Source organism: Neophocaena asiaeorientalis, unplaced genomic scaffold (genome assembly GCF_003031525.2).
Source record: "Neophocaena asiaeorientalis asiaeorientalis breed wild unplaced genomic scaffold, Neophocaena_asiaeorientalis_V1.1 scaffold7, whole genome shotgun sequence".
Taxonomy (NCBI): Eukaryota; Metazoa; Chordata; class Mammalia; order Artiodactyla; family Phocoenidae; genus Neophocaena; species Neophocaena asiaeorientalis.
In genome coordinates this window covers 8,768,245-8,782,377 of record NW_020185337.1, presented here as the reverse complement: position 1 = coordinate 8,782,377, position 14,133 = coordinate 8,768,245, and the positions used below count along the sequence as shown (strand labels likewise).

The 14,133-nt window shown below is 35.8% G+C and overlaps 1 protein-coding gene across 6 annotated transcripts in view; it reads left to right on the top strand.

The window, feature by feature from the left end:
* Positions 1–14,133, top strand: part of BANK1 (B cell scaffold protein with ankyrin repeats 1) — a 315,016-nt gene that overhangs the window by 120,335 nt on the left and 180,548 nt on the right. For all 6 annotated transcript variants that reach the window (XR_003001982.1, XM_024736054.1, XM_024736053.1 and 3 more), the window contains exon 6: positions 2,171–2,276. Coding sequence is in view for 5 of the 6 variants with exons in the window: in XM_024736054.1 (XP_024591822.1) it covers positions 2,171–2,276 (106 nt within the window). In the remaining variant the exon portion in view is untranslated. The remainder of the gene's footprint in view (positions 1–2,170; positions 2,277–14,133) is intronic.

Genomic DNA, 14,133 nt, shown 5'->3' with positions numbered 1-14,133 from the left:
CTAACTTATACAAGAGTGTAGTAACTCTATGACACACTAATCTCTACTCATTAAATCTTGTACACTTTGGGGAAGAAATAGTAAGTTTATCTCTTTATTTAAAAATGTCAAGGACGAGATAATAGCCTATGCAGAACTCTCATGGCCATTGACACAAGTTTTTAAGAAACTTTATAAACTAATGTTAGGGTTTTTATAATTTCTTAATTCCTTTTATCAAGTCCTATAGCTAAAACATATTCTTTTTGAGCTTTAGCATAAAGAATGTGCAAATATATTGCCAGTAATGTTTTGCCCCACTGTTCCTATCAAAGACTTCCTGAAAAGACTGAGTAATAATTACTCTAATATAAAGTTTTCACATTATTTATAGAATAGGTCCCACTCAATATCAGTATTCAGCCACATAAGCAGTTATAGTTATGCTGATACTTAAATAAGCTTAACTTAATCCACATAACAAACATATCCATGTTACGTATTGTAGGCCTTAAACAACTCCTTGTTGCTTGATGAATTAAAATCTTTTCGTCAGACATACAAGGCACTTTTTTGAAATGCCCGCTTCCTCTCTCTCATTCTTCTGCAGTCTTATGGAAATTCCTGAAATCCTTAACCAGGTCATGCTCCATGACACCTCCCTGACTATATGCAATTTGTGCCTTTAGTCCAGAGCTCCTTATTTGCATAGCAATCTCAACTTTGGTCATCTTCTCCACAGAGCCTTTCCCGACTGTTTCTTCCTCTGTGGAATTGAACCACTTCCCTTTTTGCCTGCCCTGTACCTGACCTGTAGAGATTTTGTATAATAATACCTAGAACTCAGTTCATTGCCTAAAAACAATGACAAGTCCCTAAATGTCTTTTTATTTTTTATTTTATTTTTTTTTGCTGTATGCGGGCCTCTCACCGCTGCGGCCTCTCCCGTTGCGGAGCACAGGCTCCGGACGCGCAGGCTCAGCGGCCATGGCTCACGGGCCCAGCCGCTGCGCGGAACGAGGGATCCTCCTGGACCGGGGCACGAACCAGCGTTCCCTGCATCGGCAGGCGGACTCTCAACCACTGTGCCACCAGGGAAGCCCCACTGAATGTCTTGATGGCAGAGCTTGTTGTCTCATCTCCCCCCCCCCTGTTTTTTTTTTTTTTTTTTTTATAAATGATCCGGAGCAAAGGGCTTCACATAGTTCATAGCATTAAGTCAATTAATGTTGGGTTTTGCTTTGCATTCCTTAGCTATAGGTTGAGAAGAAGACTTTCATCCTTTCTCTCCACTTCTAGGTAGGACTTTTAGAAAATCCAGAAAGGCCTGAACCACTTTATTATTTGAGGTGCCCAGATTATTGAGAAATGAAGAAATAGAGTAACATCTTTTTTTTTTTCAATCCAGTCATTTAATTTCTGTGACTCCGTATTGGCGATATGTATAATTTATTTGGAAATCATTTCAAACGTCTTTATTGGACACTTTTGTTCCACAGTTCTCTCTTCACCCATGGCTTTGTTGATTGGCCCACTTCCTCAGCTTTAATCAACTATGTCACACGTCGATCTGGTCCCAGCCATTGCTTCACAAAACTCAGTTCAAAAGAACAGTGGCCTTTGCAATAGGTTATGTCCTTGGTAATAGAACACTCGGATTCTACAGGGCTCCTCCCAAAATGTTCAGATTAGGGAAATAAAGTTGATATATAGTTATTTTATATTTAAAGGAGAAAAATAGGCCAAGATGAATATTCTCCCTCACTTTGACACAGAAATAAAATAATCTATTTAAGACTCTTCCATTGCTAACCCTTAAGGTGAAGAATCAGACTCATCATTTTATTATTTCATTTATTAAAATGTAACATGTATTTTAACAGCATTTATTATTGAAACAAATTTCAGCGTTATCATTGACCACCTGTTACGCTCTTCTAAAATTAGTATTTAAGTAAAGTAACTCATCCAAAAGCAAAGACTTATTTCTTGCATCCGTTCTTCTGTTATTCTAAGAATTGGCTTTTAGGCAAGTCCCTAATGTTTTGTATTATTCTTTAAAAAAAAAGATGTATTATTAAAGATTATTCAGTATTTACTCCAGTCAATAATTTTCTATTATATTACACTAAGATGAGTTTCTCTGTATATACCTGAACTAAGAAAAAGTTTCCTTTTCATTTGAAAACAGAATGACATTGATGAACTTGATCATATTCTCACATCAACATTCAAACAGGAGATACCATATTATGAGTTCCGATCACTCGAAACTGAAATCTACCCTCAAAAAGAACGTGAGTATTTTCCAAATGCATCAATTATTCTGTTTGTCACATTTAAGTGTATGTAACTACTTAATAAATACTATAGCAATATTTATAATATAAATATTATAGCATTGCTGATGAAATGTTTTGACAATTCCCATCCCCTGGTGAGAGAAGTGGTTTTTATTCTAAGGAAATATTTGGATAATGTGTGATGAAAATTGTTCATCGTAGCATTATTTATAATTACCAAAAATGGAAATAAATTCCAAAGATAGGTAACTGATCAAATAAATTTTGGTGCATCTGTTAATGCAACCATCATAAACAAATTTTATCATAAATTGATTTGCTGGCTGGAGTGATGCTTTGATATATATTTAATCAAATAAAAGCAGGGTATACAGCAGTAGATAGAGTGTGATCCTCTGTTTTAAAAAGTACATATGTTTAATAGCATATGTTTATATATATGTATATATATACATATATATAAATTGATGGTCTGGACAGATATGCATCTGCTAACAGTTATGTTTGGGTTGTGCAATTTCGGAGATTACATTTTTTCAGTTTGCTTTATCTGTGTTTTGTACAATGACTACATATTATTTTTATCATGTAAATATATATACATATATAAAGAAAAGCATATATAGGAGATACTATAAAAAAATCATACTTCTCAATATTAGCACAAGCTCAGTAGCATACTTTCTATATTAGTTTGTTCCTGTGTAGTTGGTTGACACATTGTTTATAATACATTTATATGCCCAGTATGTGCCAAGCACTATGATGGAGATGTAATGGTGAGTAAGACAGGTATGGAGCAAAAGGATATTAGAGGTCTCCTGTAGGCATACTGTAGGACTAATGGGCAGAGCTTTTTTTCTGTATATTTTCTGTGCTATTTGAAGCAGTTTTATCATCAGGCTGGCAGGCCTGAGGGAAGCGGGAAGAAAAGAATAGGAGCCTTAGGCACAGCCGACTGTGATTCACCCAGATGTGCTAGAACCTGCATTATGTATGGTGAGGTTACATTATGGGGAAAGGTCAATGGTAGGCTAGTTCTGAATAAATAATTTGTGATAGTAGAGCAAACTTATTTTTATTTCCCATATACATTTTAACAACACAATTCACTACAAAGGTTAGACATTAGGTTGGGATAGAAAAGGAACATGACATGATCTCTCACTTAAGACACTCATCATTTAACTGGAGAAACAAGATAATATATATGTAATAATAGAAAGAAACAAGGTGTTACACTTCATGAAATTCATTATACTGACAAAAGAATTTTAGAGAAAAGCTGGATTATTCTTCAGGATATGCTTCCTAAAGGAGGTGGGATTTTACCTAGGTCTTGAATTATGTGTCTCAGTGAGAAAAGAGAAAGGAAACAGGAATTCTAAGGAAGAGAAAGTGTATCCAGAGGTATGAAGATGGAATTATTACACAACTTTACAAATTCCCTCAGCACTATATTTTTTTAGGGTTGTGGAACGAGAATTGTGGGGTTGGAGAGGAGAGGATGGCTGTGGTCTCTCATTTTATAGATAAAGAATTCAAGGTGGGATTGAAAGTGCTTCTCAGTGTCTCATTTAGGTTGTACGATATGAATTTTAGAGTTGGAAAGGATGGAATAGACTTGGTCCTTTATTTTTAATTTTTTTTTTTTTTTTGCGATACGCGGGCCTCTCACTGTCGCGGCCTCTCCCGTTGCGGAGCACAGGCTCCAGACGCGCAGGCTCAGCGGTCATGGCTCACGGGCCCAGCCGCTCCGCGGCATGTGGGATCTTTCCGGACCGGGGCACGAACCCACGTCCCCTGCATCGGCAGGCGAACTCTCAACCATTGCGCCACCAGGGAAGCCCCCTTTATTTTTATAGAAAAGGAATTCTGGCTTGGTTCAAATGGAGCACCTGATCATGTGGATCTGATTCAATAGGTATGGAGTACAGTCAAGCTTCTGCTTTTTAAAAAAACAAGCCTCAAGATAAAGCTGATGCCGCTAGTCCTCAGACCTTTCACTGAGTATCAAGGGTGTAGAGCAGTGGTTCTCAAACTTGGTGCATATTATAATTAGCTGCAGAGCCTTCAGAATATCCCGTGCCTAAGCCACACCCCCCAAATTAATGAAGAATTTGGGAGTGGGTTCCAGCTATCAGTACTTTTTAAAGTTTCCCAGATTATTCCAGTGGGCAGCCAAGTTTATCGATCCCTAATGGTTTCATATTACTTTCTCATTACAAAGGTTAGAAAGTTAATAGCATATGAAAATTTGGAACCATTCTTAGAATGTAATGATTATTCTGTATTTGAAAAAATATTTTTATAAAAAATCGCATTTTTAAAAAGAAGCTAAAAATGGAAAGTTCAATATAATCTAGGTAATTCATTCAGAAACCATATTGCTGAGTATTGCTAGATGGCAGATGCTATTAAACCCATAACAAGCAAATAACATAACATTAGGTTCTAATTCGTAGTGGAAGTGCAAAATAACATAATACAAATTACATAATAAAATATGCAAGATAGACATGAATATGGCTGAACTCATGTTTTGCTTGCCTCCTTGGCCCTATAATCTTGGATCAATGTCAGCCTCAGAAAATCTGGTCTTTAAGACGTTGCACCTATATTTTCATAATGTTTAAGTTGAATTGATGATGAGATTTGAGAAGGCTTTATACATAAAGTGGAATTAATGGTAGGTTATTGAAGAACTTCTCTAGAAACACCACTAGAGATATTCTGAGAGGTAAATTCAGCAAACAGTGAATTGGGTGTATTTCCGAATGTCTATCCCTGAAGACAGTTCTCCAATAATTTGGTGAAATGTTTCATTTATTAAACATTTATTTATTACTCTATATTTTAGCTGAAATAAATTGGAGGTTAGGACATTGTGAGGGGAAATAATCATAAGGAACTGACAGAGCATACTTGAGTATTGCCCTATCCTAAGGAGGAGACATGGAGCTACCCACAGATACCTGTTGTTCTTTAAAAATATGAAATTAAATGCTATGTTAATCAAAACTATTTATCTTATTATTATTCCATCCTCTTTTCTTTTCCAAGTTGATTCTGGTAAATTCTGGATTTAGTCCCTGTCACTTCATTTATAATAAGTAAATTGCTATTCCGTGCCACTATGTCTTGGTCATTTTCACTTCTGTCTAGCCAATAAACTTCCTCATTTACTTTTTTTTCCCTTAGTCAGGCAAAGTTGAGGGGGGTGGGAGTGTTGCAGAGATAAGATAGAAAGTGCACAGGAAATCAAATCTGCTTTAATGTTCTCTTACCCTGTAATGCTTCATTATTGAATTAAAAATACCATTTTCCATTGATAAGAATTTTCCACTGAAAAAGTTCTCCCTGGAAGTAGAATATAATAAAAGGTTTCCAAATGAACTTGATATATTAATGCAATGTATCATACATGCATTTTGAACATAACAGTCATAGAAATAATTCATAACAACTTTCTAGTGTGTGAATCATCAGGGCTTGTGAAATCAATATAGGAGATCATAACAGACAATGTTTCTGATATATAAGACACTAGAATAGAAGATATCAGAGTGCATCCCTTAAAATAAGAGTATCGCTGTGAGCAGCTTCCATTTTGGTTGTAGTTGTCTGTATAAACACACATGGTCTGAGCCACCAGGAAATCAGGTAGAATGACTTGACTTGGTGTAGTGGTGAGGTAGAACAGCACACCTGGACTAACACAATTGCTTTAGTCTTTCTGTGGCTCTCCCCTATCCTGAGTTTGAAGCCATATTCCAGAGTCTTATAAGTCTTAAACTGCAGCAGGTATGTGAATTTCCCTAACTTCTCTTCCGAACCCTTTCAAAGGCTGGGTAATGCTGAGGATCTCTTCTTATTGATAGGAAAATATAAGTAGTATAGCTTGTTTTTAAAAGTGGCTGGAGTTGCAGGTTTAATCTCCGGAAGTAGCAGTCTGGGGAAAAGGAAACTAGGTTACTTCGAGGCAGATCATGTACCTTCATCCAGAAAGGAGAATGGCTTAATAAAGCCCATGCCAGTTTCTAGAAAAGCATGTTAAAATGTTTAACCATTTACAAAAAGTAGTAATATCTTTATCTGAAACAGGACAGCATATGATCACCAGCGACATGTGGAAATGTTAATTCAGTATATTATCTCCTAAAATGTCTGTGAAATGAGGAGCATGTAACTGGATATTCAGTACACATGTAGTAGTCACTGTGGCCCTAGGATTTATCTTGGACTTGTAATATCTTTAGGTTCACAGAAAATAGCTCATTTGCTATCTGAGTAGAGGAGAACTGAATGTCACTGAGTTGTTTCTTTTTATATCATCAAATAATTTAAACATGCAGAAAAATACAGAAAATAATATAAAAAACACCTGTACCTATCATTTAGGATTGCCAAATCTTAACATTTTGTCACGTTTGCTTCACATCTTTTTTTATAAGAAGTAAAATTCTACAGATATAGTCGAATTTCTGTTTCCCTTTGTGATTCCATACCCTTGAAAAGTAACCATTACTTTAATTAAACTTATTGATGACCATTCCCTTGCAGTTCTTCATTCTTTTACTACATACATTTGTTTCCTTAATTCATATACAGTCATGTGCAATTTTGTAGATTTTGTGTAAATGATAATCATACTTTTTCTTCAATGTACTATTTTTGCCCGGTATTAATATTTTTATATTTATACATGTCTTTATGTAGATCTAGGTCATTCATTTGAAATATTCTATAGCATTGAATTGTTTGACTATACCACAGTATGTATCTGTTCTCCATTATTACCCATTATTATTAATGGGTAATAAAGTTTTCAAGTGTTTTATTGTTGCAATTAATTCTATGATGAACATTCTTGCATATGAATTCCTATGCATATATGTTATAATTCCTCAGGAGATACAATTACCAATAGAATTTCTGAGTTAAACAGGTATGTACTTATTCTGTAGTGCTAGATATTTTCAAATTTCTGTGGAAAATACTTTTACTAATTTATAAATAATTCTACCAGCAGTATTGTGCCATTGTTCCACATCTTTTCTATGTTAAGAACTGTGAGTTAAATATATTTTTTGCAATCTAACAGGTGGGAAGTGGTATCTCACTTTTTAATTGACATTGTCATTACAGATATAGTTGAGCATTTTTCTTCTGTTTATTTACATTTCATTTTTCCTCAGTGAATTTACATTTAATAGTCTTCATTTATTTATGTTGGTTATTTTTTTCTTACTGAATTTTGGGAGATTTCTCTCTCTCTCTCTTCATATATATAACATATATATATATATATATATATATATATATGATACATATACATATATATTCTGGATAGTAACATTTGTCAGTTTTATACATTGCAAATGTCTATTTAATTGATAGCTTGTCTTTTAATTTATATGTTATATTATGAAGCATATAATTAAATTCATCATAAAACTTGGTATCAGAGCTGATCCCCACCTCATTCTTGAAATTATTTTTGCTCTCCTTATTCCTTTAGTTGCCCTAAAGTTTAGTTGTCTTTTAGTTGTCCTATATTTAGGATCAATGTGTCAAATTCCATGAAATACTCTAATAAAATAGAAAGAACATTGTAGATTAATTTAGTAAAAACTGTCATTTTTACTATACTTAACTCTCTCTGTCGTAAGCATGATATTTATTTGGGTTTTTTTACGTCTTTCCAGAAAAAATATTTTTTGAAATTCTTAAAAACCGTTGTTAGATTTATTTCTGTTTATTTCATGGTTTTGTTAACATCAAAACTATTATTTTAAAATTATTTGTGACTACTCCTTTTCTTGATACCTATGGGATTGAGCCAGGAATCTTCTAAATGTAGCATTGTTCTACATGGAAAGAAAAGTTTTTGAAAATGAGGAATTACTAATCTTATTCCCTGAAAAGAAAATTAGGAACAGATGGAAGCAATTATCAAGGATATTTTACAAAAAAAATTTTTCAGTGTCTTCCCAAAATATGAATTTCACAATGCATGAAGTTGTATGGACCTTTCTAGTTTTCATTTTAAACCACTGGAGAAGAAAATTGGGGCAATGAAGAAATCAATGCAAAAGAAAAGAAATGGTGAAGATTATTTCACATTCTGACATGAGAAGTAATAGATGATAGGAAAAAATGTAGTCATGTAAACTCACTTCAAATTAGTAACAAACGCATCACTGTTGGGTAAATACGCAAAATTAGGAACAGATTTACACATAACACATTATCAAAACTTGTAGAGCTTGAGTGAATTGGAGCTTTGGCATGTAAATTGACTATAAAATGATGGATTCTTCCACTTCATTTTTTTTGGTAACACAACCTACCAGTACAGATTTTCACATATCCTACAAAGGATATTTTTAGCATATTTTCAAGTTAGTTTTATGAATTGATGGTTTAATTTGTATCAAATAATAATAAAATTAAGCAACCACTTTGAATCCTGCAAAATGATTTTTTACTTGATTAACAAAAAAAAAAGAAAAGAAAAGAAAAAAGCATTTTTTCCAGTATTATACTGCTATTACTCACTTTTACAGTGTTTCTTCAAGGAGTCTGTGAAGTTTGAAAATAAATGCTTATAAAGATGACTATGGTTTAAGGATGTAAGTAAAAATTAGGAAAAAAGGAAGAAGGAGGTGGGGGGAAAGGAAGAAAAGTTTATGTCGGGGCTAGAATTTGGCCTTCTCCATACTTGAGTTATTCCCCAGACCAGGAAACACCTCTGACCTTGAGTCTACTGGGAACATAGGGAAGACAGAACAATATGTCTTGCAGAATCAAAGAAACTTCCCTGATCTCAGGCTGCATTGTAACACTGTAGAGATAGGCCGTGTGCCATCCAGAGTCCAACAAGCATTGAGGCCAACCCTTGACCACTTTGACCAATGAGTGGTTAACCTTCTCCACCTCTCAACAACATTCATAGTTCGTTTCTCATTCTGCTCATTGCTATCACTGTAACATCACATAATTGTATTGTTACAATAAGGGAACAGTTGTGTAATAGTTGAGGATTCTGTAGTTATAGATGAAGAAGGTGAGTCTGCAAATGTAATATTTTCTCTCAATTAAGAAAACTTTGATCAAAAAGATTCTGTTAAGGGTTTCCCTGGTGGCACAGTGGTTGAGAGTCCGCCTGCCGATGCAGGGGACATGGGTTCGTGCCCTGGTCCGGGAAGATCCCACATGCTGCGGAGCGGCTGGGCCCGTGAGCCATGGCCGTTGAGCCTGCACGTCCGGAGCCTGTGCTCCGCAATGGGAGAGGCCACAACAGTGAGAGGCCCACATACTGCGCAAAAAAAAAAAAAAAAGATTCTGTTAAGCAATCTTATTTATTCATTTATATTACAAGTGTAAGCAAAGTGTCAGACACTCTTCTAGGCACTACAGACATGGGGGCCATTATAGAAAAATCTGTTTTTATGGAGTTTTATTTTAATGAGGGCAGCAGAAAAGCAATAACAAAATAAGCAGTTTTATTTCAAAAGGGATACTGGTAATGACAAAAATACAATAAAGTGAGAGTATAGGGAGTTAGGAGGTGATGATAAGTCATGCAAATATTTTTAAGTGGTTTGGTATCATCTAATTTACATTTTAAAAATTGTTGCTATAGAGAACACATTACAGGTGTATAAGAATGGAAGCAGAGAAACCAGATAGGAGGCCATAGTGGTCTCAGGGAGACATGATGGTGGCTGTCACCTGGTGTTGGCAGTGGAGGTGTTGACACTTGCTCTTACCTGATAGATATTTGAAAGTGACGATGGTGAGACTTGCTGACATATTGTCAAAAGCCCAGGAAGGAGGTCATACGTGGTATTCACAGCCATGGCCTGGATGAGATCATTCGATAGAAAGTATAGTTCAGAGCAAAGGTCTGAGTCCTGGGCAATGCAGTATTTAGAGATCTGGAAGAAAAGTTTCCATAAAAGGAGACTGACAGCAGGAATGCCGGCTGAAGTAGGATTATGGTGTCTTGAGACAAGTGAAGAAAATGCTTCTGAGGGAAGAAAGTGATCAACCATGTCACATCCTACTTCAGAGAGTAAGAGTGGAAAATGCCACAAAATAATTTGTGATTTACAGAAATATTCATTAATACCAAAAATGCCCCCCGGTCGATCCAGGTGTTCCCCAAATCTTTGTACCAAGAATACCATGTAGATCTTCTGGTTTCTCCTTAAAGTCTGTATCAGTGGGTAGTGTCTCTAAAGCAAATACTGGGAAGATAAAGAAGTATAGTTCTGATTAACTGCTCCCCAAGACCCCCCAGATTCTGTAAAATATCTAAAAGTAATTGAATATTCAGACCAATTGAGAGAATGCAAGATGTTAACAAGCGAAAAAAGAAGCACTATCCAGGAGAAACAGAGGAGAGGATTATGTCAAGTTTCTATTAACTGCCATTTGGACTCATTTTCTTTGTAGTGAACCTAAATTTCATTTGGTGTATACCTTCCTTCATTTTAAGCACCTCCAAAGTTGAAGACGGAGTTTAGGTATATAGATATTGGGAGAAGGAATGAATAGAAGCCTACAGGACAGATTATGAACAGGGCAGTATAAAATACAAGGACCAGGATAGCAGATGAGGAAAAAAAAATGTAACCAATTAGGCTGAGAATCCAAAGTGTGTGATCACAGCAGGGTTAACAGCACACAGTAAAGAACAAGCTTTCAAGCTCAAGCACTTTGCTTCATTGTCTCAGTTACTTTCACATCATTCCTATCTAGCTGAGAACCAATTTCTGACTTGAGTCATCCTGGAAGCCAGAAAGATGAGCTTTCTCACAGAAAGTTGAGAATTGCACTTTTACAGAAGAAATTCTTGGCAATAATGGCAATCTGGGAAATAAGCATGACCTCTACCCATGATATTTGACTGACTATAAGAAATTGTATCCTCCATGATCATTATCAACAGAATCCAAATGGAGATTACTTCTGTAAGAATATGATGTGTGATGTTTGGTTGAAATATTGTTTCTAACAATGCTTTATTTCTCACAGTGCTGTCAGATGGTGTTTCTCTAAGAAATAATTAAGGGAAATATCTTTTAGCATTAAACTTTCTCTTCTATTTGAGTCTTTTCTGTTTACTACCCATAAGAAGATATTTTTTAAAATGTAAACCATGACGAAAGAGGGACACCCTTAGAGAAACTGAATAGAATGGAGAGAAAGTCTACTCCAGACATACTTTGTATCCTTTGCAGTTTTATTTCACTCTCTTATTAGGTTAATCTCAATTTTATTGGCTGCCTACTCTTGCTTATTTATGCAAACCAAGCCCCATTCTTTTTTGTATTGATACTTTTGCTCTCAAACTTTAGTGGGCATCAGAGTCGCTTGGAAGGTTTGTTAAAACTCGGATTGCTAGGCCCCATTTAGAATTTCTGATACCACAGATCTGGGGTGGGCCAAAGAATTTTACATTTTTCACAAATTCATAGATGATGTGGATGCTATCGGTCTGTGAATCACCAGGAAACCGTTGATTGAACACAGCAGTAACGGGTGGTACAATTTCTTTTCTGTTCTTTCCTTTCCTTTTCTTTTCCTTTCTTTTCTTTTCTTTGATAAGTTAAGTACCTGAATAAAATTGACATGAATAAAATTAAAGTCAAGATAGCAGATTTTTTTTTATTCGATCACTCCATGTCCCAGGACTAAAGATCATGGATACAGAATGAAGTAGTCTTAGAGTGATTGTTTATCTCAAAAATGCATTTTTTGAGTATCATTATTAAAAATAAACCCTCATGAATTCTTAGAAGTGTAACACACTTGGCTTCAAACTAGGAACGCTTCTAGATACTGAGGGAAGATAGAGGAATGTGAGATAAATAGAATAAATAAAACCCATACACTCAGCGGGCACCCAAGAAGAGGGAAGAGAAAATAAAACCACAAAGTTAAGTGTCACTAATGTAGTGTGTTCTGTACTAATAAGAACCAACACTTGCATTTTGTGTACTCTGTGTCAAGAATAATTCTAAGCACCTTACTTACTTTATCTCATTTAATTCCTCTCAACCAACCCATGGTAGGTAATATTTTAAACTCTGATTTACAGATGAGGCATTGAGAATTTATATCATTTGCTCAAATGGTGGCAGCCCTGGGACTTGGATCCAGTCAGCCCAGCTGAGGTTATTAACCACTCCTCAGCCACTGCAGCCCTATACATTGTAAGGAGCTATAGCTCCAGGGGGTCACAGGAGCCCAGAGAAAGAGGGACAGTTGGAGGAAGCTTCCCAGGAAGATGATCTTACATTTAGAGGAAAGGTTATGAATTATTTCTGCTAAATTATTTAAAATTACTACTTTAATGAATAATTTATAAAGGCAAGTTTGAAATTATCTCAGATACTCTTTATGTTATTTTTTGCAGTCCCAGAAACATGGTGATTTTTGTTTCACAGTGCGTGATTTCCTTCAAATCACCACTTTTGCCTCTATGGACAAATACTATCCTTTAGGAAGGAGCCCTGTCTCTTTTGTTCATGGATTTATTCCTAGCGCCTAGAAGAGTTTCTAGCATTCAATAAATATTTACCACATTAACTTGATAATGGCAACAAAGTTAACTGTAGACTAAAATCATTGAAACCCTGGTAAGCATTAGGTATTAGACTAGTATTATTTGAGCTCCAAAAATAAAACAGCTCTTCTTTGTAGGAATATAAGGCAGCTATATGTAATGTCACTTTCTTTCCTTTCTACCTCTTATCTATGGCCTCTGCCATTAACAGAATGAAACATCGGTATATGAGCCTTCTGAATGTGCTGCGCTGAACTGTGTGCAGTGAGTGAGACACACATGCTCATCTCCTCTGGGTTGACACAAAAAAATGTAGGTGTTTCAAGGTCAAAAGTAGTAAGTTTAAATCTGTAAGTTTATCGTAGGATTAGGGAAAAAACATAAATAGTGTCCATTAGTAACTGATAACAGGACATAGTCTCTGTAATATTCACTCATTTTTTAAAGAAAAATGCAAGCAAGGGTTAGCTTCAATTACACACACACACACGCACGCACAGCAACTTGCTTTTTTTTTGTAAATTGAATAAATTAATCCTTAAGGAACTCCCTCTTACTTTTGCAGCTGTTGTGCAATGATAATTTTCAAAACTAGAGTGTCTGTCCTCTGAAACTCTTGACAGGTCCAAAACCTCCCCCCACCCCCATACTACCCAATCACTACCCTACCTGCAAGCCATCTCCCTGTGCTTCCTAAAGGGATTCCTTTGCTCTCTGGATTATGCCATTACCAAATAGTTACAGAATATCTTTTTAGTGTCGCTGCAGGTGTAAAGATTCACTGCATGACTCTGAGAAGAATAGGAACTCAAAAATGTAGAAGAACTTGGTTTTTTATGTCTTGTTATGGTTTACCAAAACCACCACAGTCATTTTCCTCACTGAATTAGTCAGGATTCTCCAGAGAAATGGAATGAAGAGAATGGACTGAGAGAGAAAGACAGAGAGAGGTTTACTTTAAGGAACTGGCTCACGGGATTGTGAGGCTGGCAATTCTGAAATCTGCAGGGCGGACCAACAAGCTGACAGGTCCAGCAGAAGTTGATGTTACAGCCTTGAGTCCAAAGGCAGTCTGGAAACTGAATTCCTTCCTCTTTGGTGAACCTCAGTCTTTTCTCCTAGGGCCTTCAACTGATTGGGTGAGGCTTGCCCACATTATGGAGGGTAATTGGGTCAAATTCTACTTACTTAAATATTAATCACATCTAAAAAAATGCTGGCACAGTAACATCCAGGCTGGTGTTTGACCAAACAACTGGGCGCCATAACCAA